This window comes from Bufo gargarizans, chromosome 4 (genome assembly GCF_014858855.1).
Source record: "Bufo gargarizans isolate SCDJY-AF-19 chromosome 4, ASM1485885v1, whole genome shotgun sequence".
Classification (NCBI taxonomy): domain Eukaryota; kingdom Metazoa; phylum Chordata; class Amphibia; order Anura; family Bufonidae; genus Bufo; species Bufo gargarizans.
Genome location: NC_058083.1, coordinates 520,291,460 through 520,318,632, shown reverse-complemented (window position 1 = coordinate 520,318,632; position 27,173 = coordinate 520,291,460). Strand labels below are relative to the sequence as shown.

The following is a 27,173-nucleotide window of genomic DNA, read 5'->3' as shown; positions in this document are numbered from 1 at the left end:
ATATGTAGTGCAATGTTGTGATTTATGGTTCAAAGCACTTGTTTTTCTTGTATTGAGTCAGCAATGTGTTAGCAATTAACTGGCTTACGTTTCTTTACCAGTAAGGTTGCCAGGTGTTGGACCTAAGTCTGCCTCCTGGTTAGTTAGTAAAGTTCTAGTCTAGTGCAGCTACTGACAAGACCTAAATGAGCTAGGTCTCAAGTTCAATAAACTGCCATCTCTGAGTGATAAAGGACTACTTCTACACCAGAGTACTCTTAAGGAAAGGAGGACATCTTGAGAAGGTCACCATTAAGACCATGCGGGATAACGATAGTAAGGTACAGACTGTTTATGGCAAGGGAACTTACTGCTCAGCACCTACCACATTTTGATATGGGTTGGCCACCATTATCCTAACCTGCGCCCTTCAGCCCGGGAACTGCAGACGGAGTTGATAAGAACCTATTTTTAAAATGATAAGAAAGAGAACAACTTCGATCACTGGTTTTGCCTATACACAGCCATTGTGGAAACTGCTGCTCTGTGGAAATCCTCTAAACTGTGTCTTTGCTGCTATTTGTACTACTACCCTCATCATCAACTCAGTAAAGAGATTTTATTTGTTGTAACCAATGGCTTGATTATTGCCGCCATCATCCACACTGCCTTGCTCCCAGCCAAACATCTACCATGAAGAGCACCCCAACTACCACCAGGCAAGAGCCCCAAAGCAAGGGTGCACGGCCCCAGGGAGCTCCAGAGGGGAGACTGCCACAGTGAACTGTGAGTACTACTACCACCAGCATAGCCGCTGCTCCATGTGATGGGACACAGGACTCCCATTCTCGTGATCATTGAGGGTCCCAGCAGAAGGATCCTCACCAATCAGACACTTATCATCCATCCCCACCAGGAAATTCACTTTTAAAGGGGTTGTTCAGCCTTCACTAGGTGATGGTTTATCCTCAGGATAGGCCATCACTAGCTAATTGGCGGGGATGTGATTTTTATATTTTTTAAGATGGCAAGATGGGTTTTTAATGGCATCAAAGAATTTGAAAAATGTGACAAAAATTCCATATGGGGAAAAAATTTATAAAAAAATATTAATGCAATTACGCCTTTTTTTTTTTGAAAAATGGGACAAAAATTCCATATGGGGAAAAAATAAATAAAAAAATATTAATGCAATTACGCCTTTTTTGTTTTTGTTTGTTTTTACGACGTACACTCCATGCTAAACATGAACTAATTACCTTATTCTAGTGGTCATTACAATTGCAGGCAAAATTATGATTTTTTTAATATTTTACTTTAATTTTAAAAAAATACCTTAAAAAAAAGTCAAATTTTTGTGTGCATCGCCACATTATGACCCAACCCCTCCCCCCATAACATTTTTATCTTTCCGTCTACAGAGCTGTAGAAGGGCTTGTTTTTGTTTGTTTTTTGCACGGCGAGCTCGGTACCATTTTGGGGAACAGGCCACTTTTCAATCATTTTTTAAGACATTTTTTTAGGGGGCAATGTGACGAAAAACATGATGATTGGGCCATTTTGATTTGTTGTTTTTTTTCCCCCCCAATATGGCATTCCTCACTTAGGATAAATATTCTATTATTTATTAATAGTTTGGATAATTTTCGGGCGTGGCGATATCAATTATTGTTTATTTCTATATGTAAATTGGGAAAGAGGGTGTTTAGATTTTTTTTATTCCCCTCTCTACATATCTATATATATATATATTATTTTATTTTTTTTGTCCCCCTTGGGAACTTGAACATACCTCCCATTGCTAATAGCATAGACTGCACTAGTAAACTATTACAGTCTGTAGGTATTCTCCGTACTGGTGCAGGCAGGGATTAATAGTCAGTTTGCTATGGCAGGCCTGGGTGCCTTCACAATGCCCCAGGCTGTCATAGCAACCAATTGGCACCCTGTAACTTCACCACGTGGGTGCCTATGAGAGGTCAGGAGGGGGCCCCACCCTCTGACTAACCCCTAAGTTGCTATGACAATGGCATCTGATGGGTTAAATGACCAGGATCTGCGTTTTTTCTGGTTATTGTGGGTGGGAGTCAGCTGTATTACAGTACAATAACAGCTCGTGAGCCCACTCCACACTCCCCTTGCGCACCTTGGAGCCAAAGGGTTAAAAGAGTTTTCTGAAATTTTAATACTGATGACCTATTCTCAGGATAAGGCCCCATGCACACGGCCGTTGTTCACAGCCGTGTGCGGGCCGTGGAACCGCGGCCTGGATCCCTCCTGAGAGCAGGAGCGCACGACGTCACTGGTTGCTATGACGCCGTGCGCTCCCTGCTGCCGCCGCAATACAGTAATACACTGGTATGATCTATACCAGTGTATTACTGTACTGTGCCGGCAGCAGGGAGCGCATGGCGTCATAGCAACCAGTGACGTCGTGCGCTCCTGCTCTCAGGAGGGATCCAGGCCGCGGTTCCACGGCCCGCACACGGCTGTGAACAACGGCCGTGTGCATGGGGCCTAAGTCATCAGTATCTGATCGGTGGGGGTCCGACACACGGTTTGAGAAGGCAGCGCCACGGCTTTCTCTCAGCTCAGCAAGCGCAGCGCCGTCCATTGGATAGTGGCTGTGCTCGGTATTGCAGCTCAGCCCCATTCCATTCCGCTCCTAGGCCATGCGACCGATGAACGCGATGTCACAGGCCTAGGGAAGCAGCGGGAAGGCCGCGGCGCTCACAGGAGGATAGGTCATCAGTAGAAAAAAAAATCTCGGAAAACTCCTCTAAATGTAAATTGTGTAATGCTTAATTTGCCCTGTGGTGGCGCTGCAGGGTAATTGAATACAACCATAGAGTGCAGCTGATTGCTGGTGCTCCTTACAGCGGGATACCCTGTGCTCGTCGTATAATGAGGCGACTCTTCTAACAAATAAGGGATCGGCAAAAACAGACATGGTGCATTGTGGGAGGTGCAGTCATTTCTACATCAAAAATTGTGCATCAATTACATCCGCCACAATGCGCTATACACACATTACACCAGCAGGGGCATCAGAGAGCTGTGACGTCATGGCTCCTGAGAGCGAAGACAGGAAAACGACGGAATCCTGAAACATGACAATGCTTTGTGGGTGACATCATCGTACAATATATATATTTTTTTTTGGTAGCCGGCGGCCAGATCCGTCATCAGTGACCGTAACGCTCTGAACACATGGCACAGATAAATGATGTTTGTGGCACTGACAAATGGCTGCCCGGAAAAGGCTTCCGTCACCTCGCTAGTCTTCACATTGTTAGTAACGGCTTGCGTGGAAATGAGCAAATTGGGGCGGGCGAGGTTGGGTGGGCTTGCGGCGTGATAGATTGCTTTCCTGCTGCTTTCCTTGCGCTGATCAGATGTCCCGCGGATTGTCGCACACACACATCTCCGGATCCTGCTCATTGCCACCGCTCCGAAAGAAAGGAGGCATTAAAATGTCATTAAAAGCAGCTTGGATGCCGCGGCTGAGACGTTCCAGGGGCTGACATGTATTATTAGCACCATGTGATACATCGTGCGGATGGGGGATCTTCAGAGGACGCAGATTTCGGAGGCACCTGAAGAACATTTAATCCCTTTTTTTCCAAATCCGTTTGGATCCATTCGGCTCTGGTGCGATTAAGGGCTCGTTCACACAAACGTTTTTTGCGTTCCGTATATGGGCCATTTTTTTAATTCCCGTATACGGAACCATTCATTCCAATGGTTCCGCAAAAAAAATAGAATGTACTCTGTATGCATTCCGTTTCCGTATTTCCATTCTGTTCAAAGATAGAACATGTCCTATTATTGTCCGTAAATCACGTTCCGTGGCTCCATTCAAGTCAACGGGTCCGCAAAAAAACGCGACACATACGGAAATGCATTTTTTGTTGTTGACTTGAATGGAGCCACAAAACGTGATTTGCGGGCAATAATAGGACATATTTGATACAAACCTACATATATATGCATTTAATTATACCTGTGACATGACATGTTCTATCTTTCAACGGAACAAACGGAAATACGGAAACGGAATGTATACGGAACACATTCAGTTTTATTTTGCGGAACTATTGAAATGAATGGTTCCGTATACGGACCATATACGGAACGCAAAAAACAGCCTGTAAACGGGATTTGTGTGCAAGAGGCCAAAGCCATACGGTCGTGTGAACAAGCCCTGAAGGACCATTCCGCTTTAACTTAACATCCTTAGGGCTCATGCACACAAACGTATTTTCTTTCCGTGTCTGTTCCGTTTTTTGTTTTGCGGACCGTATGCGTAACCATTCAATTCAATGGGTCCACAAAAAAAACTGAAGTTAGGGCTCGTTCACACGAACGTGTGAAGCCTGTGCCCATGCTGTGGGCCGAAAATTGCAGTCCACAATGCACGGGCACCGTCCGTGGGGCAGGCGCATGGGGATCGCAGACCCATTCACTTGAATGGGTCCGCGATCCTTCCGTTCCACAAAAAGATGCGGTCCGCAATACAGCAACGGGAATCACACGAGCCCTTAGGCTCCATTTACATGTCCGTAGCGTGTTTTGCGGATCCACAAAACACGGACACGGCAATGTGCGTTCCGCATTTTGCGGACCGCACATCGCCGGCACTAATAGAATATGCCTATTCTTGTCCGCAATTGCGGACAAGAATAGGACATGTTCTATTTTTTTCGGGAACGGAATTGCGGACTCGGAAGTGCGGATACGCAATTCTGTATCCGGGCAGCACATCATGCCGCCCCATAGAAATGAGTGGGTCCGCAATTCCGTTCCGCAAAATGCCTTAGGCTACATGCACACGGCCGTTGTTTTGGTCCGCATCCGTGCCACAGTTTTGGATGTGGACCCATTCCTTTAAATGGGGCCGCAAAACATGCGGACATCACTCCGTGTGCTGTCCGCATCCGTTGCTCCGTTCCGTGGCCCCGCAAAAAACAATATGCGCTTTGCGGACAAGAATAGGCAGTTATATTAAAGGCTGTCCGTGCCGTTCCGCAAATTGCGGACCGCAAAAAACACAACGGTTGTGTGCATGTAGCCTAAGGGCTCTTTCACACAACCTTTTTTTTTTCCCTGTTTTTTGCGTTCCTTATACGGAACCATTCATTTCAATGGTTCCAAAAAAAAAACCTGAATGTACCTCGTATGCATTCCGTTTCCGTATTTCCGTTACGTTGAAAGATAGAACATGTCCTATTATTGCCCGCAAATCACTATCAGTGGCTCCATTCAAGTCAATGGTTCCGCAAAAAAAAACAGAACACATACGGAAATGCATCCGTATGTCTTCCGTATCCGTTCCGTTTTTGAGGAACCATCTATAGAAAATTTTTATGCCCAGCCCAATTTTTTCTATGTAGAAACTGTATACTGTATATGCCATACGGAAAAACGTAACCGAAACGGAAACACAATGGAAACAAAAAAAATGGAACCGTGAAAAACGGACCGCAAAACACTGAAAAATCCATACGGTCGCGTGGCAGAGGCCTTAGGCTCCATTCACACGTCCGCAAAATGGGTCTGCATCCGTTCCGCAATTTTGCGGAACGGGTGCGGACCCATTCATTCTCTATGGGGACGGAATAGATGCGGACAGCACACAGTGTGCTGTCTGCATCCGCAATTGCGGAGCGCGGCCCCGATCTTCGGGTCCGCAGCTCCGCAAAAGCTAGAACATGTCCTATTCTTGTCCGCAGCTGCGGACAATAGGCATTTCTATAGGGGTGCCGGGCGGGTGTGTTGTGGATCCGCAACGGACGTGTGAATGGAGCCTTAGGGACCTTATTTCTACAGAATCATACTGACAGCTATACGTATGTCACTATGATTCTGTAGAAATAAGGTCATGCAGAGACACATAGCATTATAAATCATGATAATGCCGTGCGCTCCTGCAAGTCCAGAGCGGAGGATCACACTGACACACGGAGCGCGATTCCCGCAATGGACTCGCTCGTGTGAAACGTTTTTTTTCCAGGCACCCCATACACTTTCAAACTGTGGCGTCGACTTTAGCTCCCAATGGGCAATTAGTTCCATTGGGTAAACCTGATCTGTTAAGCCAGTGTGAGATAGCCGGGGAAGCTGCCTCTTTCCAGTGTGCTGCGATTGTTGGCCCAGGCGTTGTTCCTCCTGTTTTGTGAATGAGGTGAATGGGATAATCCCCAGAAGGCAGAACTGTGGTGATTGGGTTACCCCATTTTTGCAGAGTTTGGTCAATATCTCACAAACAGGTGTCCAATAAGGGACTATCAGAGGACACTTCCACCAAATGTTTTATATTTTTTTAAAATTTTTTGGTTACTTGTTCTTTAGCGCCCCCTAGGCATATATAGCATACACTGCAATAGGATTTATACTGGCTGTCTATTAAGCACCGCTGCAGGCAGGACTTAAAAGGGTTTTCTCATCTCAGACAATGGGGGCATATCGCTAGGATATGCCCCCATTATCTTATAGGTGCGGGTCCCACCGCTGGGACCCGCACCTATATTGAGAACGGAGCCCCGAAAGTGAAGGAGAGCGCACTGCGCATGTGCAGCCGCCCTCCATTAATTTCTATGTGGCCGCCAAAAATAGCGGAGCACTGGCTCGGCTATTGCCGTCTGCCCCATAGAAATTAATGGGAGCATGGGCCGGCACGCTCCCATTCACTTTCTATGGGAGAGGCGGGGATAAGCGGTTGGTGGTGGACCGACCCCGGGAAATCTGGGGTCCTCCAGCCACAGCGTTCCCCTGCTCCGTTCTCGATATAGGTGCGGGTCCCAGCGGTGGGGTTAAATGACCAGAATCAGAGTTATCTCCAATCCTGATCATTATACAGCCTGCACTTATAGAGAAGGTCAGCCCGTGAGCCTGCTCCATATACTTCTCCCGCACCGCTGACATATATTTACGTTGAACGGTTGGGAGTGGGTTAAAGGGATGCTTTTGAATTATCTCATTATTGAATTCTGGGTATTCCTCGTTCAGGACCCTGAATTATTAGCCATCGTGGAGAATGGCTACAAAGAGGAGCTCTGGAGAAGGTACGTTTGTGCATTACATGGGCAGCTCAGGCATTTAATTGGGATCTGTAATACCTAATTTTGCCTGCGGAGGTGCTGCATGAGCAGTGAACACTTGGCACCAGTGGGACACTCTGTGAACAGTTTATTGTCACATGACCCTGGTAACAAGAAAGGTTTGTGTAAAGTGGGAAATGAAAGCTCGTCACTGTGTTATGCCTATTGCAGGAACCTGAGGGGGCGGAGCATGACACAGGGAAATAAAGACGACCAAAGAGAAAGTTCCTGTGACTTGCTCCTCCTCCGCAATGCCATGAACTTAGCATAACCATGCTGCCAAGTGTGGGACATCAGGGAGCTTCTGAAAAGTGATATATATTATATATGATATATATTCGTAATTTTGAATATTCGATTATAATTTATTTTTTAAATCAGTACACATGATATATTCGTTTTTTTCGAATATTCGCTATATTGCTATAACTTCGTTTTTTCAAATATTCGTAATATTCTAAAACAAGAATATATAGCAATATAGCGAATATTCAAAATAAAATAACAAATATAGAGCAATTTAGCTAATATAGTGCTATAATCTTTTTTTTTAATAGTTGTAAACTTCAGATGAGAAAAAATTACAACTATTAGACAAAGATTATAGCACTATATTAGCCAAATTGCTCTATAAGAAGGTCTAACAATAGTTAGGTGCCAGCGTGACTTAAATATGTGGGGATGTCATTGTCACTGTGTGTTGAGTTGAGGGGAGCAAGGTCGTGCTCAGCACTGGAACCGGGACAGGTTAGTAACAAACTGTTGATTTCTGCCAGTCTACAGCCACCACTAGAGGGAGATGAGGAGCTTCCTGCATACTGATTATACATTGAACTCAATAGATTTAATCTTTTCTATGCCTTGAATTGGAGCGGTGATATTTCCAGGGCAAGATCTGTTTTCTAATCAATCCCTAAGACACTGAGCAGAGGAAAAAAATAATTAAGGAATAAGTAATCAGTGAAAATAAGGATCAGCATTGAAGAAAGCAAGTTCTCTGCTGCACTCCACGGAGGCCGGAATATTTTATTAGATTTCTACACTTTTTGGACCTCTTTACAGTGCAAATAAAATAAGTCAGTTTAACGCCCTCATTTCCATCTTCTGCTGTGACCATATGTTCCAGGGCTCTGATGAAATCACATCATTATACATCTGTCTGGAAACGCGCTGCGTCCAGGCTACAAGTCATTATCTGAAAACATTGATAAATCCGATGAGGCAAGCGTTTAACGCGATTGCGAAGAAAATAATTTTCTAAAAAATTTGGATATGGGCCAGCAAAACCTGCAAATTCCGAAAATGCAGAATGAAAATCTGCAGCGCGGGTCAACTTATCTACAGGTTTTGTTTCAGAAATGTTTCCCAGGCTGTGGATGAGATTTTGTACTTTGCTCCATTCAGCTTTTCCTCAACCCTGACCGTTCTCCCTGCCTCTTCCCCCCTTGATGCTGCCACCACCACGCCTCTCTGTAGGGATGGTATTGGGCAGGTGATAAGCAGGGCCTGGTATCCTCCAGACATGACGCTGGTTTCATCAGAGCAGAGAATCTTGTTCCTCACAGTCTGAGATCCTTTAAGTGCTTTCATGTGTCTTTTCCTGAGGAGAAGCTTCTTTCTGGCAACTGTGCCATAAAGCCCAGATTGGTGCAGTAATGGTTGTCCTTCTGGAAGTTTCTCCACTCTGCACACAGGATCTTTGGAGCTCAGCCAGAGTGACCATTGGGTTCTTGGTCACCTCTCTTACTAAGGCCCTTCTCCCCCGATTACTTAGTTTGGTGGCCAGCTCTAGGAAGAGTCCTGGTTGTTCCAAACTTCTTCCATTAGCCATCAATGTCAGATAGGTGCTGGTCCCAAAGGTAGGACCCACTCCTACCTCCAGAACGGAGTGTGCTCTCCTTTAATGTGGAGGCCACCTTCTGGAGTTAGGAGAGGATCCCAAAAGTGGGACCCACACCTATCTGACACTGATGGCATATCCCTATGTTACACGTTACATGTCTATATGAATAAAAAAAACATCAGAAATATGAACGCAAACCACAGATCCAGAAAACGTGGATACCAGCATTGTGGTGCAGACCCATTGAATTCAACGGGTCCGTGATCTGCAAAATGCGGCAAAGAATAGCAACTCCAATGCCAACAGCACTCCAAGTGATGGAATGGTGGACAAGATGGAGATGGCGAGAACCTAATCCAGAGCGCTCTGGACCTCAGACTGGGCCAAAGGACAAGACAATGACCCTAAATACACAGCCAAGACAACACAGGAGAGGCTTAGGGACAACTCTGTGAATGTCTTTCAATCCAACATCTCTGGAGAGACCATACATGGCTGTCCACCGAGGACTTTCACCGAGGATATCACCTCCTTTTCCAAATAAAAATAAACAATAAAAAATAATGTCGATCTTTTAAAATATCAAAATATTTTTCCCGTGCGGTAAACACTATGCCACTAGACTGTAATATGACCAGAATGACCGAAACGGTGTTGACAACATGAAACGTGGCTGGTAATAAAGAGAGAAGACGCTGCTTATTAATCCTTATTAGAGACATCGTCCACCATCTCATATTGGCAGTAGGCACTGGACTGTGGGCCAAAGGTTGTTCTTCTCCACTACAGCCAGGGCACAAGGATGTTGGAAGAATGATTAGGATAGGAAGGAATTGACTACTTCTGGCTCCCCCATTGTTTCTTTCCTCCTTGATATTGGGAAACTGACTGTCCGTACAAGAAATAAGGGAAATAAAGACATGAAATCCATGATGGCGGCAAAAGACCCCCAAGACTGTAACATGAGACCTAGACAGAACACTAGAAACCTACACCAGGGGCTGTTCCTATAGCTTGGGTCCCACAAATAAAAACAATGTACTGCACAGTTTACTCCCAGCCCTAGTGCTAAAGACATATTTAGATGGACATTACATTCAGAGCTAAGATACATCACCACATACCTCACATCCAGTGATGTCTCCTCTGATGTAGATGTTCTCTTTCCTCACCTTCTCCATTGAAAGCAGACCACCATGATGACACTTTTCAGCCACGTCTCTGCAGAGTTTACCACACAGACATCTTAGATTTCTCACTTTTGCATCATCTCCCCCCTCCTGGTGCCACAACAGTGTCATCCTGCTGTATTACCCCCAATACTTTACCCGCTGTGCTCACCAAAGTCCTCAAATACTATCCTGCAGAAACAATAGTGCCATACAGATAGTCCCCCCTATAGTAATAGTGCTCCTGATAAGTCACATCAATAGTAATTCTCTCCCAGGGAGCTTTCATTAACAATAGTGCCCCCACAGCACCCTCAGTAGTAATAATGCCCCTCTGTAGTGGCCACAGTAGTAATAATACCCCCTATAGCACTCCCAGAAGTTACACTGCCCCTCCTGTGGTGCCCCCAGTAGTTATAATGCCTCCCTGTAGGACCTCCAGTAATTAGAATATGCAACATTAGTTAAAATAGGTTCCTCTAGTAAAGCCCCTAGTATTCATAATGCCCACCATGTACTGCCCTCGTTAGCTATAGAGCTCCCTATATTTAAAATGCCCCCTTGTAGTGCCCCAATTGTTATAGTACCTCCAATAATACTCCTAGTATTGTCACGGCGGACTGGATCTCAGATACACAGACAACCAAATAAACCTAGCAAATCCATGACTTCTCTCCCTACGCTGCTAAGCCCACATTCAGACCTTAAAGGTAGGAATAATGTGTCCTCGTGCCTGGACTGCAAATACCCTAGAATCCCTGAGATGGTGAAAGGGGAGAAGGGGCAGAAGACACATAAACAGCCTAGACCGCAAATAACAAAAACAGAAACCAAACTTATCTGAGCTGGAACAGAAAATCCTTCCTTCCTTGAATCCAAGGCCAGACTGAATTCTATAACCCGCACGGCCCTCTGGGATTGAAGGCAATTTAAGCCAATGACCCCACCCAGAGCACCTGACGGAAGGCGGATCCAGCACGATTCCAAAACAAAACAAATGATTAGACACGTGCTGCCAATCTGACAGACCTCCGCAGACCGTCCGAACAGGGCATGACAAGTATTCATAATGCCCCCTTTATAGCCCCCAGTGTTTGAAATGCCCAATTGAAGTGACTCAATTGTTATAATGTCTCCCATAGTAGTGAATAAAAAAAAAACCCCACGAAATACTAACCTCACTCCTGCCTTCTGCAAAGCAAGCCACAAGCCTCTTCTGGCCAGGTTGCTTCCTTCCCGGCGCAGGCGGTCACGATGACATGGTTACTGCCTGAAACCGTGGCTACCTGTGCCGCTCTGAGAATGAACAGCGGGGATGGGAGCCATTGGCACAGGGCACTGGGCAGATAACTGATGTGCATCTTGGGCCGCCCACTGACCTACACAACCCCCCAGTGATGACGTCCATTACCTGATGATGTCACTGTAGGCCTCTGCTCTACATAGAATACGCTAAACGCGAAAATCTAATTAGCATCTCATCAAATCTCCCCCAACAGCTAAACCTCAAAAGACTTCCGTTTGCCCACGATAATTCCCCCCTTCATATGAAGTGACCCCATATTAGAAGACAACTCTCAGGGCTGATCCAGGTCACAATATCTTCAAAGCCACCAGCCTACAGTGATGGAGTTCCTAAGGAGTGAGTTATCTGCCTGAGGGTCAGATGAGGACGCCATGGTGTGTGAGTGACATGGACACGTCATGAGAAGATCTGCTAAAGCAAACAGACAGTATATGCCGCAGCACCCTGCTCCAAGGGCAAAGATACCCTGCTCCAAGGGCAAAGACACCCTGCTCCAGGAGTAAAGACACCCTGCTCCAAGGGCAAAGACACCCTGCTCCAAGGGCAAAGACACCCTGCTCCAAGGGCAAAGATACCCTGCTCCAAGGGCAAAGACATCCTGCTCCAAGGGCAAAGACACCCTGCTCCAAGGGCAAAGACATCCTGCTCCAAGGGCAAAGACACCCTGCTCCAAGGGCAAAGACACCCTGCTCCAAGGGCAAAGACACCCTGCTCCAAGGGCAAAGACACCCTGCTCCAAGGGCAAAGATACCCTGCTCCAAGGGCAAAGACATCCTGCTCCAAGGGCAAAGACACCCTGCTCCAAGGGCAAAGACACCCTGCTCTAAGGGCAAAGACACCCTGCTCCAAGGGCAAAGACACCCTGCTCCAAGGGCAAAGACACCCTGCTCCAAGAGCAAAGATACCCTGCTCCAAGAGCAAAGACACCCTGCTCCAAGGGCAAAGACACCCTGCTCCAAGGGCAAAGACACCCTGCTCCAAGGGCAAAGACACCCTGCTCCAAGAGCAAAGACACCCTGCTCCAAGAGCAAAGATACCCTGCTCCAAGGGCAAAGATACCCTGCTCCAAGACACCCTGCTCCAAGGGCAAAGACACCCTGCTCCAAGGGCAAAGACATCCTTCTCCAAGGGAAAAGATACCCTGCTCCAAGGGCAAAGATACCCTGCTCCAAGGGCAAAGACACCCTGCTCCAAGGGCAAAGACACCCTGCTCCAACGGCAAAGATACCCTGCTCCAAGGGCAAAGATACCCTGCTCCAAGGGCAAAGATACCCTGCTCCAAGGGCAAAGACATCCTTCCCCAAGAGCAAAGATACCCTGCTCCAAGGGCAAAGATACCCTGCTCCAAGGGCAAAGATACCCTGCTCCAAGGGCAAAGATACCCTGCTCCAAGGGAAAAGATACCCTGCTCCAAGGGAAAAGATACCCTGCTCCAAGGGAAAAGATACCCTGCTCCAAGGGAAAAGATACCCTGCTCCAAGGGAAAAGATACCCTGCTCCAAGGGAAAAGATACCCTGCTCCAAGGGAAAAGATACCCTGCTCCAAGGGCAAAGACACCCTGCTCCAAGGGCAAAGACATCCTTCTCCAAGGGCAAAGATACCCTGCTCCAAGGGCAAAGAAACCCTGCTCCAAGGGCAAAGATACCCTGCTCCAAGGGCAAAGATACCCTGCTCCAAGGGCAAAGATACCCTGCTCCAAGGGCAAAGATACCCTGCTCCAAGGGCAAAGACACCCTGCTCGAAGCGCTAAGACACCCTGTTCCAGGGGCAAAGACACCCTGTTCCAGGGGCAAAGACACCCTGCTCCAAGGGCAAAGACACCCTGCTCCAAGTGCAAATATACCCTGCTCCAAGGGCAAAGACACCCTGCTCCAAGGACAAAGACACCCTGTTCCAGGGGCAAAGACACCCTGCTCCACCGCAAAGACACCCTGCTCCAAGGGCAAAGACACCCTGCTCCAAGGGCAAAGACACCCTGCTCCAAGGGCAAAGACACCCTGTTCCAAGGGCAAAGACACCCTGCTCCAAGGGCAAAGACACCCTGCTCCAAGGGCAAAGACACCTTGCTCCAAGGACAAAGACACCCTGTTCCAGGGGCAAAGACACCCTGCTCCACCGCAAAGACACCCTGCTCCAAGGGCAAAGACACCCTGCTCCACCGCAAAGACACCCTGCTCCAAGGGGAAAGACACCCTGCTCCAAGGGGAAAGACACCCTGCTCCAAGGGCAAAGACACCCTGCTCCAAGGGCAAAGACACCCTGCTCTAAGTAGAAAGACATGCAAACCCTGGAAACATGGATTACTCTGATCTGCATCCCTGCTATACTTACTATATATGAAAACTGGAAGCTCTTTTTGTCGGGCCCATCTACTGGTGACAAGGTGGCTTCTGCAGAGACCACCTTGCTGTTGGTAGTTGTACTGCTACATTTACCGTCTGTATGCTTTTGCATGTCCACCGTGGTAGATTGCTGTGCAGACGCCCTTTATTATACACTGCCTGTCCAAAAAGAAAGTCGCCACCTGGAATTACCTAAGCAAATAGTTAGGAGCCTCCTACTGGATAATTACTGCATGGGCGATTATCTTTCAGCTGGCAACAAGTTATTTAACCCCAACTGGTGCAATGAGTTGCTTCTCATTTCTTAAACAACCATGTCGAAAGACACATCTCGTGGTCGTGGAAAAGATGTTGGTCTGTTTGAGAAGGGTCAAATCATTGGCATGCATCAAGCAGAGAAAACATCTAAGGAGATTTCAGAAACGACTGAAATTCGGTTAAGAACTGTCCAACGCATTATTAAAAACTGGAAGGATAGTGGGGACCCATCGTATTCAAGGGAGAAATGTGGTGGGAAAAAAATCCTGAATGATCGTGATCGGCGATCACTTAAACGTTTGGTGAAATCAAATCGAAGAAAAACAGTAGAACTCAGGGCTATGTTTAATAGTGAAAGTAAGAGCATTTCCACATGCACGATGTGAAGGGAACTCAAGGGATTGGGACTGAACAGCTGTGTAGCCGTAAGAAAACCACTAATCAGTGAGGCAAACCAGAAAAAAAGGCTTCAATTTGCTAGGGATAAAGATTAGACTCTGGAGCAATGGAAGAAGGTCGTGTGGTCTGATGAGTCCAGATTTACCCTGTTCCAGAGTGATAGGCGCATCAGGGTAAGAAGAGAGGCAGATGAAGTGATGCCCCCATCATGCCTAGTGCCTACTGTACCAGCCTGTGGGGGCAGTGCTATGATCTGGGGTTGCTGCAGTTGGTCAGGTCTAGGTTCAGCAACGGTATGTGCTCCAAGAATGAGGTCACCGACCACCTGAACAGACTGAATGACCAGGTTCTTCCAGCAATGGATTTGTTCTTCCCTGATGGCACGGGCATATTCCAAGATGACAATGCCAGGATTCATCGGGCTCAAATTGTGAAAGAGTGGTTCAGGGAGCATGAGACATCATTGTCACACATGGATTGGCCACCATAGAGTCCAGACCTTAACCCCATTGAGAATCTTTGGGATGTGCTGGAGAAGGCTTTGCGCAGCAGTCAGACTCTACCATCATCAATGCAAGATCTTGGTGAACAATGAATGCAACACTGGATGGAAATAAATCTTGTGACATTGCAGAAGCTTATCGAAACAATGCCAGCAACAGCGCAGCTCCCGGCCTGACCTCCCAGCGCTGGTCGGGTCACACAGCATTATATTGATTTATGATCCTATGTAACCTTTACAGTTCTGGAATGTATTGGATAACACGGACAGCATTATGTCAGTGTCATCTAATACTTTCCAGACCTCTAAGGGTTACATAGGATCCTAAATCAATATAATGCTGTGTGACCCGGTCAGCGCTGGGAGGTCAGGCCGGGAGCTGCGAGTGACAAACGCTCATCTGGGTTTAATGGGTCCGTGATCCGTCCGCACCGCAAACCGCAAAAAAAGAAAAGAAAGAGCATGTTCTATGTTTTAGCGGTGCGGAGACACGGACAGAAACCATGCCTCGGATCCGCACCGACCTTCTGGATTGCGGACGGGTGCGGTGAGCACACGGCCGATGCCTGTATATGGCGGATTTGCTGCACCGGGTGACAACGGTCGTGTGCATGACACTCGGCGAGTTATCACACTGGGGCACATCTACTAAGTCCAGTTTTTTACACCGTTCTTCGTTTCCCCCTCTGCGCTGCTGTAAGATCTGTCTGATTTAGGCCTCATGCACACGACCGTAGTTCTGATCCGCATCCGAGCCGCAGTTTTGGCGGCTCGGATGCGGACCCATTCACTTCAATAGGGCCGCAAAAGATGCGGACAGCACTCCATGTGTGCTGTCCGCATCCGCTGCTCTGTTATGTGGCCCCGCCCAAAAAATATAACCTGTCCTATTCTTGTCCGTTTTGCGGACAATAATAGGCATTTCCACAATGGGCCGCCTGTTCCGTTCCGTAAATTGCGGACGGCACACTTGCGGCTTCCGTGTTTTGCGGACCGCAAAAATAAACTGAAGGGTCGTGTGCATGAAACCTTATGACGAGGCGTGCGTATATGTGGCAGTCCGTGCCCCTGGCCGGCGTAGTTAGATAACAAGGCTGGAGTCTCCCCCACCCGTCACACCCAACTGGCGGACAAGGCGCAAAACCAGCCGTGTGACTACGTATTGTCGCCCGTCCAGACAGAGACGTCTACAAGTCCCTTAGTAAATGAGCCCCATTTAGCTAACACATTAGGAATGTGACTGTTAACTCTGCTACATCTGTGTCTCATATCTATCTATCTCATATCTACACGCATAACCCCCATCATCCTAGGATTACATGACTACAACTCCCTCATGACCGCCCGCAGCCTCAGGAACTGCTCTCTCGGGTGCAGGAGTTTGACAGACAGCTCGGAGGGAGGGGCTTGTGTTGTTCCCCAGTGTAACCACGCCCCTGTCTCCTAGGCAACCCCAGAGAGCGTCTCCCCGTTGAGAGTGTGAAAAATCACAACAAACAAATCTTTATTTATAAAGTGTTGTTCTGCACGGTGCTGCGCCCGCTGGATGTACACACAGAGAGCCCACGGTGAGTGCTGCTGACCACTGCTACCACCGCGTACACCAAACTTCTCTCCGATAGGTTGTTATATCATGGCGACTTTCCAACATTTTCCAAGACCTCGGCTTGCTGTCAGTGAATGGAAACACCCACGTCGCCCAGAAGATGACACCACCTGTCCTGATCACACCCTACTATATCACAGGTGATACAGTGTAGCAAGCTGTGCAGGACATGATCTGGGCTGTAAACAAGAGTGTTTTCTAGTCACTTACAGCAAGCAGAGTTCTTTCAATAGTACCATTAATAGTAGGCGAATCCTTTAAACGTACATGGACTTTTTTTTTGGCATTCTAAACACCTGAAAAAAAAATTAAGGGGTATTCTGGCCGGAAGCATTAATTACCGCCCGCTTGATCGGCGAGGATCCGACTACCGCGGTCCATCAGCGCTGTACCATGGGGGGCAGGGGAATAGAGGCCGGGGACCCCCTGTTCTGCGACTTAAGGGGGTCCTATTGGAGTAGCCTCCTAAAGGGGTTGCGTCATTAATAACACATCCTCCATCCATATTAGCAGCGTAACTATAGGGGGCCCAGGAGACTGTGGGGCCCCAAAAGGTTGCTCCTCCATAAAATAGGAGACTAATGTTGGAAATGACACATGCACAATAGTTTAGGGGCCCGTGAGCTTTCAGTTACACTTCTGTAGAGCAGCATATGGCGGCACATGGAGTCCCCACAGCTCCACACTACAGAAACAGGGAACTCTGTGTGCCGCCATAATGCAGGGGTGAAGTCTTAGCCAAGGAGCTTTTAGTTGCGTCCCTGTACGGAACCTGACGGAGCACCACATGGCGGCATAAGGAATCCATGAGGCTCCGTATTATGGGAATAGTGACTCCATTTACCGTCATAAAGCAGGGATGAAACCCTCCACAAGGAGCACCACATTGCGCCTCTGTATGAGGGAGCGGCATATGGCGGCACATGGAGTCTCCAAAATATAGGGATAGTGATTTATTTGTCATCGTAAGGCCTCATGCACTCGACCGTTGTTGTGTTCTGTTCCGCAAAATGGAGTTCCGTTCCGTGATCCGTTTCCGTTTTTGTTTCCGTGTGTCATCCTTTATTTTTGGAGGATCACCAGACATGAAGGAAAGTAAAAAAAAAGTCTAAGTCAAGTTTGCCATGCAAATGATAGGAAAAAAAAAACGGACGCGGGTGACAATCTTGTGTGCCTCCGCGTTTTTTCACGGACCCATTGACTTGAATGGGTCCGCAAACCGTTTTCCGAGAAAAAAATAGGACTGGTTATATTTTTTTGACGGACTGGAACCACGGATCACGGACGCAGATGACAAACGGTGCATTAGCCGAGTTTTCAACGGACCCATTAAAAGTCAATGGGTCCGCAGAAGATCACGAAAAACGGAACAACGGACACGGAATTAAACAACGGTCGTGTGCATGAGGCCTAAGGATGAGGCCAAGGAGCTCTCTACACAGCACTTGATGGAGCACCATATGGCGGCACATGGAGTCCCTGTGCTTCTTACGCGGCTCCGTTTGCCATCATACAGCAGGGATGAGGACCTTTATGCTACGTCTCTGTACGGCACCTGACGAAGCAGCATATGGCGGCACATGGAGTCCCTGCAGCTCTGTACTACAGAAATAAGGAAATCTGTGGGCCCCTATAATGCAGGGGTGAGGCCTTAGCCAAGGAACTTCAAGTTACGTTTCTGTATGGCACCTGACAGAGCACCATATGGCGGCACATTTAGTCTTTATGCTCCATACTACAGGAATACTGACTCCATTTGCCATCATAAAGCAGAGATGACGCCTTCCCCGAGCAGTTTTGAGTAACATACAGTATCTGTACAACACCTGATGAGCTTCAAATGATGTCTCTGTATGGCACCTGACGGAGCACCATATGGCAGGACATGGAGTCTTCGCTCTCCATACTATAGGGACAGTGACTTCAATTGTCATCAAAGGGATGAGGCCAATGATCTTCAAATGATGTCTCCATAGATCACCTGATGGAGCACCATATGGCGGCACATCGAGTCCTGCGGGAAGAGGGACTCCATTTGCCTTGAAGTTAATGGGTGTTAGAGAAGAGCGTTCCCCTATATATATCGATCCGGTATAATTACTATTAACCCTTTATATCCGTGCTGTAGGTTTATTCATATTCCATACATATTTCTGCCCCCACCCCAGGAAGAATCACCCATGATGTACCCGGGGGAGCGCAGCCTCCTGCCCAGAACCGATCTGCGTTCTCGCCTGCATCTTGGAGCGGAGAGTTCAGATGTTCTCCAGATGGTCTCCAGGAACACTAGGAGGCACAGACAAGCTGTCGGCAGTAATGAGCACAGTCACACGCCGGTGAGCAATCCCAGCAGAAGTGTCTCACCCACGGGGTGTACAAACAATAAAGGGTGGCAAGCGGGGTGCTGCCTCATAACCAGAGCGGAGGACTTAGTTATAGCCTTGCATCAGTCTTCATGGGGGGTGCAAGGCTATAGGAACATTTAAAACTAATTCTGACTTCCTGCAGTCACCACTAGGTGGAGCTGACATATATAGCCAGCTCATTGTGTCATCTGTATGTCGTGGGCTCCTCCTAGTGGTCAACGGAATTGTATAATTTCAGTCATGGGCAGCATGAAGGGAAACAGTGGGAGTAGTAGTACATACATTGCTTCTCTCTGGCTATCATCTGGTATGCGCAGAAAGAATCAACCAGGCGGCACTATTCACCTATAACGCCCCCTCTTTCCCATGAGCAGTACAGGAATCAGACCACAAATCAGTGTGCATTCACTATGGTTAACAAACAGTAGCAGAGGTGGGTGCAAGGTACAGGTCAGGAGGGGTAGTCAGGTATTCTAGGGTTCAGTAACAGAGATGTAGCAGAGCTGAGTATGCAATAAAAGCAGTGAGGAGGGTAGTCATTAGCAGTGAGGTAGCAGAGCTAAGTATGTGGTACAGATGCAGTAGTGAGGAGGGTCAGCAGGTATTGTACAGTTCAGTAACAGACGTAGCAGAGCTGAGTGCGAGATACAGGTCAGGAGGGGTAGTCAGGTATTCTAGGGTTCAGTAACAGAGATGTAGCAGAGCTGAGTATGCAATAAAAGCAGTGAGGAGGGTAGTCATTAGCAGTAAGGTAGCAGAGCTCAGTATGTGGTACAGATGCAGTAGTGAGAAGGGTCAGCAGGTATTGTACAGTTCAGTAACAGACGTAGCAGAGCTGGGTGCAAGGTACAGGTGCCGTAGTCAGCAGGGTAGTCATGTATTATAGGGTTCAGTAACAGAGATGTAGTAGAGCTGAGTGTGCAGTAAGAAGAAGCAGTGAGGAGGGTAGTGATTAGCAGTGAGGTAGCAGAGCTCAGTATGTGGTACAGATTTAGTAGTGAGGAGGGTCGGCAGGTATTATACAGTTCAGTAACGGACGTAGCAGAGCTGGGTGCAAGGTGAAGGTGCCGTAGTCAGGATAGTAGTCATGTATTCTAGGGTTCAGTAACAGAGATGTAGCAGAGCTGAGTGTGCAGTAAGAAGAAGCAGTCAGGAGGGTAGTCGGGTATTCCAGAGTTCATGAGCAGCGATGTAGCAGTGCTCAGTACATGGTACAGATGCAGTAGTGAGGAGGGTAGTCAGGCATTTTACAGTTCAGTAACAGAGGTGTAGCAGAGCTGAGTATGCACTGAGAAGCAGCAGCTGTCAGGAAGGTAGTTAGATATTCTACAGTTCAGTAACAGAGGTGTAGCAGGGCTGAGTATGCACTGAGAAGCAGCAGCTGTCAGGAAGGTAGTCAGGTATTTCGGGGTGTAGCAGTGCTGAGTATGTTGTACAAATGCAGTAGTCCGGAGCTCCAGGGTTTTTAGTGGTGATGTAGAAGAGCTGGGTGTGTGGTACAGAAGCAGCAATCAGTAGGGTAGTCTGGTGTTCAAGGCTTTCTTAATAGAGATGTAGCAGATCTGGGTGCGCGGTAAAGAAGTGGCAGCCAGAAAGTTAGTCAGGTATTCCATTAGTGGTCATGTAGCAGAGCTGGGTTTGTGATAAAGTTGTCAGAGGGTAGTCAGGTAATCCAGGGTTCAGCAGCAGTGCCCACTATAAGACCTGTCGGACAGGGCGCATGTAGTACGGTACAATCAACCTCATCATCCACCAGTGACAGAAAGAAAACCACAAGACAGCGGCCATATTGTACAGCCGAAAAACGGAGGAGAGGAAAACGGACAAAAAGAGTACACCCGAGATATCGACCAATCATATCGCTGCTTTCATTTTCAGACTTGCCTGATAATAGCTGAAATCCGAGCCCCCTCCTCCCCCAGTACACGCATGCTGCTGTATAGATTATATTATACTGTGTATATATGTGTTGTGCTCTTTATTACCAGGGTCTTATTCCCAAACCACCGCCGGGATCCCTGGAGCCCCTCGTGCCCGCTCTCCGCACCACTGTCTGCAGGCAGGAAAGAAACAGAAGAGTCGTCGGCAAACTACGAGACTACAGAAAAGAGCCGGAAATGTAAAAATGGGGGCATTTACAGAAAAATAGCTGGTTGCCCATAGCAACCAATCACAGCACAGCTTTATTTTCGGATTCTGCTCATGAAAAATAAAAGCTGCGATGTGATTGGCTGTCTGCCTCTTTGTCTTTATCTCTAATTCCTGTGCAGCTGAGGTCTGTATTATGAGGTTCTGCAGCAGCTGAGGTGTGTATTATGGTGTTTTCCAGCAGCTGAGGTATGTATTATGATGTTCTGCAGCAGCTGAGGTGTGTATTATGCGGTTCTGCAGCAGCTGAGGTCTGTATTATGAGGTTCTGCAGCAGCTGAGGTGTGTATTGTGAGGTTCTGCAGCAGCTGAGGTGTGTATTGTGAGGTTCTCCAGCATCTGAGGTGTGTATTATGAGGTTCTGCAGCATCTGAGGTGTGTATTATGAGGTTCTGCAGCAGCTGAGGTGTGTATTATGAGGTTCTGCAGCAGCTGAGGTGTGTATTATGAGGTTCTGCAGCAGCTGAGGTGTGTATTATGAGGTTCTCCAGCATCTGAGGTGTGTATTATGAGGTTCTCCAGCATCTGAGGTGTGTATTGTGAGGTTCTGCAGCAGCTGAGGTGTGTATTATGAGGTTCTGCAGCAGCTGAGGTGTGTATTATGAGGTTCTGCAGCAGCTGAGTTGTGTATTATGAGGTTCTGCAGCAGCTGAGGTGTGTATTATGATGTTCTGCAGCAGCTGAGGTCTGTATTATGAGGTTCTCCAGCATCTGAGGTGTGTATTATGAGGTTCTCCAGCAGCTGAAGTATGTATTATGATGTTCTGCAGCAGCTGAGGTGTGTATTATGAGGTTCTGCAGCAGCTGAGGTGTGTATTAGGAGGTTCTGCAGCAGCCGAGGTGTGTATTATGAGGTTCTGCAGCAGCTGAGGTGTGTATTGTGAGGTTCTGCAGCAGCTGAGGTGTGTATTGTGAGGTTCTGCAGCAGCTGAGGTGTGTATTATGAGGTTCTGCAGCAGCTGAGGTGTGTATTATGAGGTTCTGCAGCAGCTGAGGTGTGTATTGTGAGGTTCTGCAGCAGCTGAGGTGTGTATTATGAGGTTCTGCAGCAGCTGAGGTGTGTATTGTGAGGTTCTGCAGCAGCTGAGGTGTGTATTTTGAGCTTCTGCAGCAGCTGAGGTGTGTATTATGAGGTTCTGCAGCAGCTAAGGTGTGTATTATGATGTTCTGCAGCAGCTGAGGTCTGTATTATGAGGTTCTCCAGCATCTGAGGTCTGTATTGTGAGGTTCTGCAGCAGCTGAGGTGTGTATTAGGAGGTTCTGCAGCAGCTGAGGTGTGTATTGTGAGGTTCTGCAGCAGCTGAGGTGTGTATTATGAGGTTCTCCAGCATCTGAGGTGTGTATTATGAGGTTCTCCAGCAGCTGAAGTATGTATTATGATGTTCTGCAGCAGCTGAGGTGTGTATTATGAGGTTCTGCAGCAGCTGAGGTGTGTATTGTGAGGTTCTGCAGCAGCTGAGGTGTGTATTGTGAGCTTCTGCAGCAGCTGAGGTGTGTATTATGAGGTTCTGCAGCAGCTAAGGTGTGTATTATGATGTTCTGCAGCAGCTGAGGTGTGTATTATGAGGTTCTCCAGCAGCTGAGGTGTGTATTATGATGTTCTGCAGCAGCTGAGGTCTGTATTATGAGGTTCTCCAGCATCTGAGGTGTGTATTATGAGGTTCTGCAGCAGCTGAGGTGTGTATTATGAGGTTCTGCAGCAGCTGAGGTGTGTATTGTGAGGTTCTGCAGCAGCTGAGGTGTGTATTTTGAGCTTCTGCAGCAGCTGAGGTGTGTATTATGAGGTTCTGCAGCAGCTAAGGTGTGTATTATGATGTTCTGCAGCAGCTGAGGTCTGTATTATGAGGTTCTCCAGCATCTGAGGTCTGTATTGTGAGGTTCTGCAGCAGCTGAGGTGTGTATTAGGAGGTTCTGCAGCAGCTGAGGTGTGTATTGTGAGGTTCTGCAGCAGCTGAGGTGTGTATTATGAGGTTCTGCAGCAGCTGAGGTGTGTATTGTGAGGTTCTGCAGCAGCTGAGGTGTGTATTGTGAGGTTCTGCAGCAGCTGAGGTGTGTATTATGAGGTTCTGCAGCAGCTGGGGTATGCATTACGAGGTTCTGCAGCAGCTGAGGTGTGCATTACGAGGTTCTGCAGCAGCTGAGGTGTGTATTATAAGGTTCTGCAGCAGCTGGGGTGTGTATTATGAGGTTCTGCAGCAGCTGGGGTGTGTATTATGAGGTTCTGCAGCAGCTGGGGTATGCATTACGAGGTTCTGCAGCAGCTGAGGTGTGTATTGTGAGGTTCTGCAGCAGCTGAGGTGTGTATTATAAGGTTCTGCAGCAGCTGGGGTATGCATTATAAGGTTCTGCAGCAGCTGAGGTCTGTATTGTGAGGTTCTGCAGCAGCTGGGGTATGCATTATAAGGTTCTGCAGCAGCTGAGGTCTGTATTGTGAGGTTCTGCAGCAGCTGAGGTGTGTATTATGAGGTTCTGCAGCAGCTGAGGTGTGTATTGTGAGGTTCTGCAGCAGCTGAGGTGTGTATTATGAGGTTCTGCAGCAGCTGGGGTATGCATTACGAGGTTCTGCAGCAGCTGAGGTGTGCATTACGAGGTTCTGCAGCAGCTGAGGTGTGTATTATAAGGTTCTGCAGCAGCTGGGGTGTGTATTATGAGGTTCTGCAGCAGCTGGGGTGTGTATTATGAGGTTCTGCAGCAGCTGGGGTATGCATTACGAGGTTCTGCAGCAGCTGAGGTGTGTATTGTGAGGTTCTGCAGCAGCTGAGGTGTGTATTATAAGGTTCTGCAGCAGCTGGGGTATGCATTATAAGGTTCTGCAGCAGCTGAGGTCTGTATTGTGAGGTTCTGCAGCAGCTGAGGTGTGTATTATGGTGTCACCAGTTGTATAATACACATTGCAGCAGCTGAAGAACCTCTTTTCTTAGAAGCAGTAGTAGGCTCGTTCCTCTTTTGTGATCCGTGTGGCTGGAGTGCCCAGGATAAATCAGCGGCATTTCCCCGAGCTCACTACCTCTGCTGCCTGTCATGTGAACCATTGTTATTTCTGCAGCAAACACAGACGTGAAGCGATGAGCAGCGGCCGTCTGGAGGATACGGCGCCGTCCTCAGCGTCGGCAGTGAGACCCACGACAGACCTTCAGAGCCGGTTTGAAGCGATGGACAGAACTGAAGGTAAAACACCCAAACAGCCTGCCCGGCCGAGGACTGGCACATGTCAGGTAGGGGGGCACCAACAGTAACGGAGACACTTCTGGGGCAATCGTAATCATAGTCCTCAGTGGTATGCCACGTGACTTCCAGCACTCCCTAAGGTCAAATAGCTTATCCATTATATAATGACATTTTTATGATTTTCGAGAACTCTGCTTGCTGTCATTGAATTAAAATCTTTCTCATTTGAGAAAGTGAAGGGACAGTAAGAGTCTGCTCACAGATGTCAGATTTTGGAGAAACCCGTGAGACATACAATGACAATGTTCCTTCCCCCGCTCCCTACTTCCGAAAAGAATCAGCAAGACTAAGTAGCCTGCAGATTCTGCACGACAAGCGGTGGCACTTCACTACAGTCGTGTCATCGTCAGGTGGCGGTGCCATGTTGGCATAACTTCTTGAAGCCGTTGAATGCAAGTCGCATTATGTTTGCAGTTTGATGGCGAGTCCATGGAGGCCTCACCTGAAATGACCGACAACAGGTTCAGTAGAGCTCACACCCCTTGGGTGCTGCGCATTGCATTCTAAGCAGAGGATCATTACCGCCATTGTATTACAGGTAATAAATAGCGGGAAAGAATGTGAGGCCATAAACCAGCAGGGGGTCCTCACCGGCCACCACGCTGCAATGCATTCATTAAGCTTGAATATAGGAAACGCAAAGAGTCAGACATCTGAACTTTTCGTGTCCTTCTTCTTTTTCAGATGTAATGTCACATATCCAGAGAGTCCGGGCCGGGCTCGGAGGGAAAACGCCCCAATTTGAACTTGAAATCAGCAAGGCAGATAAATATAGGAGACTTCTAAAGGTAAAAACTCACGTTCTACCTTACAATGACACAAGCAATTTATTTAATATATATTTCAAATTGAGCCTATCCCCGACATCTTGGATGGGTGGCGGTTTTATATGTCGCCACTTTGAGTGCGCCAGAGAGGAAATTGGCAGCTATTGGGAGTGGAACCACTGTGTTAACCAATAGATTTAGCTAACCCTAAAGGGATTATCCTGGCAGTTGCCTCTAATAACCCTACCACCTGGAATAGTCTCTCTATAATTGACAGCTTACCCATGGGGAACTGAAAAACACCGGTGCAGAGCATCAAGGGGTCAGGCAAAGTTGTAGTCTGGGACAGCCCAAGGTCAGGCCTGGAGGAATGTGTGCAATGCAGTAACCAGTCCAAGGTCAGGTCAGGCAGCAGAAGATCAGAGTACAGTAAACAGGCAGAGGTGGGTACATGGACAGAAAACAGGATACAACACACCTAGCAGGAACTTGGCAAGCTAAAGAAACCTAATTGCTCAGGCACCTTCCCCTAAGGGTTGCCAGCCATTGGCTGGTGAAGATAAGGGTGCGTGCTGGCCTTTTTAAATGCCAGAGGGAGCATATGTGCCTTACGGTGGAAGACGGGTCTGGGCTGCTGGGCGAGGTGAGTGTAACAGCCAGTTTTTTCTTGCATTGACATAAGTCTTCAGCCCCTTTACTCAGGACTTAGTTGAAGGCCCTCTAAGGCCTCATGCACACGACAGTATTTTTTCACGGTCCGCAAAACGGGGTTCCGTTGTTCCGTGATCCGTTTCCGTGTGTCTTCCTTGATTTTTGGAGGATCACCAGACATGAAGGAAAGTGAAAAAAAATCTAAGTCAAGTTTGCCTTGCAAATGATAGGAAAAAAACGGACGCAGACACGCGGATGATAATCTTGTGTGCCTCCGTGTTTTTTCACGGACCCATTGACTTGAATGGGTCCGCGAACCGTTGTCTGTGAAAAAAATAGGACCGGTCATATTTTTTTGACGGACTGGAAACACGGATCACGGACGCGGATGACAAACGGTGCATTATCCAAATTTTCAACAGACCCATTGAAAGTCAATGGGTCCGCAGAAAATCACGGAAAACGGAACAACGGGCACGGAACACAACAACGCGTGCATGAGGCCTAACAGTGATTCCAGCCTCCAGTCTTCCTAGAGATGATGCCACAAGGTTTGCACCTGGATTTTGGGACTTTCTGACATTGTTCTCTGCAGATCCTCTCGAGCTCTGTCAGGTTGGATGGGGACCATCAGTGGACAGCCATTTTGAGGTCTCTCCACAGACGTTCCATTGGGTTCAGGGCTCTGGCTGGTACAATCAAGGACATTCACAGAGTTGTCCCTAAGGCTCTCCTGTGTTGCCTTGGCTTGGTACGTAGGATCATTGTCTTGTTGGAAGGTGAACCTCCAGCCCAGTCTAAGGTCCAGAGCTCTGGATCAGGTTCTCATTAAGAATATCTCTGTACTTTCCTCCATTCAGCTTTCCCTCCACCCTGATCAGTCTCCCTGTCGCCCAGCATGATGCTGCTACCACCATGCTTCACTGTAGGGATGGTATTGGGCAGATGATGAGCAGGGCCAAGTTTCCTACAGTCATGATGCTTAGAATTGAGGCCAAAGGGTTCATTCTTGTTTCTCACAGTCTTAGGTCCTTTAGGTGCTTTTTTAAAAACTCCAGGTGGCTTTCATGTGTCTCCTGAGGAGAGGCTTCTTTCTGACCACTCAGATTGGTGGAGGTCTGCAGGAATAGTTGACCTTCTGTAAGTGTCTTCCATCTGCACACAGGATCTTTGGAGCTCAGCAAAAATGACCATTAGGTTCTTGGTCACCTCTCTTACAAAGGTCCTTCTCCCCTGATTACTTAGATTGGTGGGGCGGCCAACTCTAGGAAGAGTTCTGGTTGTTCTATTCCTGGAGGCCTCTGTGCTCTTGGGAATTTCCAGTGGAGAATAAATGTTCTGTCCCCTTCTCCAGACCTGTGCCTCCAAACAATCCTGTCTCTGGGCTCTACAGGCAGTTCTTTTCTCCTCTTGGCTTGGTATTTACTCTGATATACATTGTCAGCTGTGAGAATCAAAATATAGTGTACAACCTTTGGTGGGTCAATTTAAAGTGTATCTCCGCTGTT

At 47.7% G+C, this 27,173-nt stretch overlaps 1 protein-coding gene across 1 annotated transcript in view; it reads left to right on the top strand.

The window, feature by feature from the left end:
• The first annotated feature begins 16,422 nt into the window (after positions 1-16,422).
• DNAH14 (dynein axonemal heavy chain 14) overlaps positions 16,423-27,173 on the top strand; it is a 176,164-nt gene continuing 165,413 nt past the window's right edge. Inside the window, 5 exon segments of the mRNA XM_044291995.1 lie at positions 16,423-16,467; positions 18,674-18,841; positions 20,860-20,990; positions 24,066-24,187; positions 24,932-25,035. Coding sequence (XP_044147930.1) covers positions 18,686-18,841; positions 20,860-20,990; positions 24,066-24,187; positions 24,932-25,035 — 513 coding nt within the window. The 5' untranslated portion in view covers positions 16,423-16,467; positions 18,674-18,685.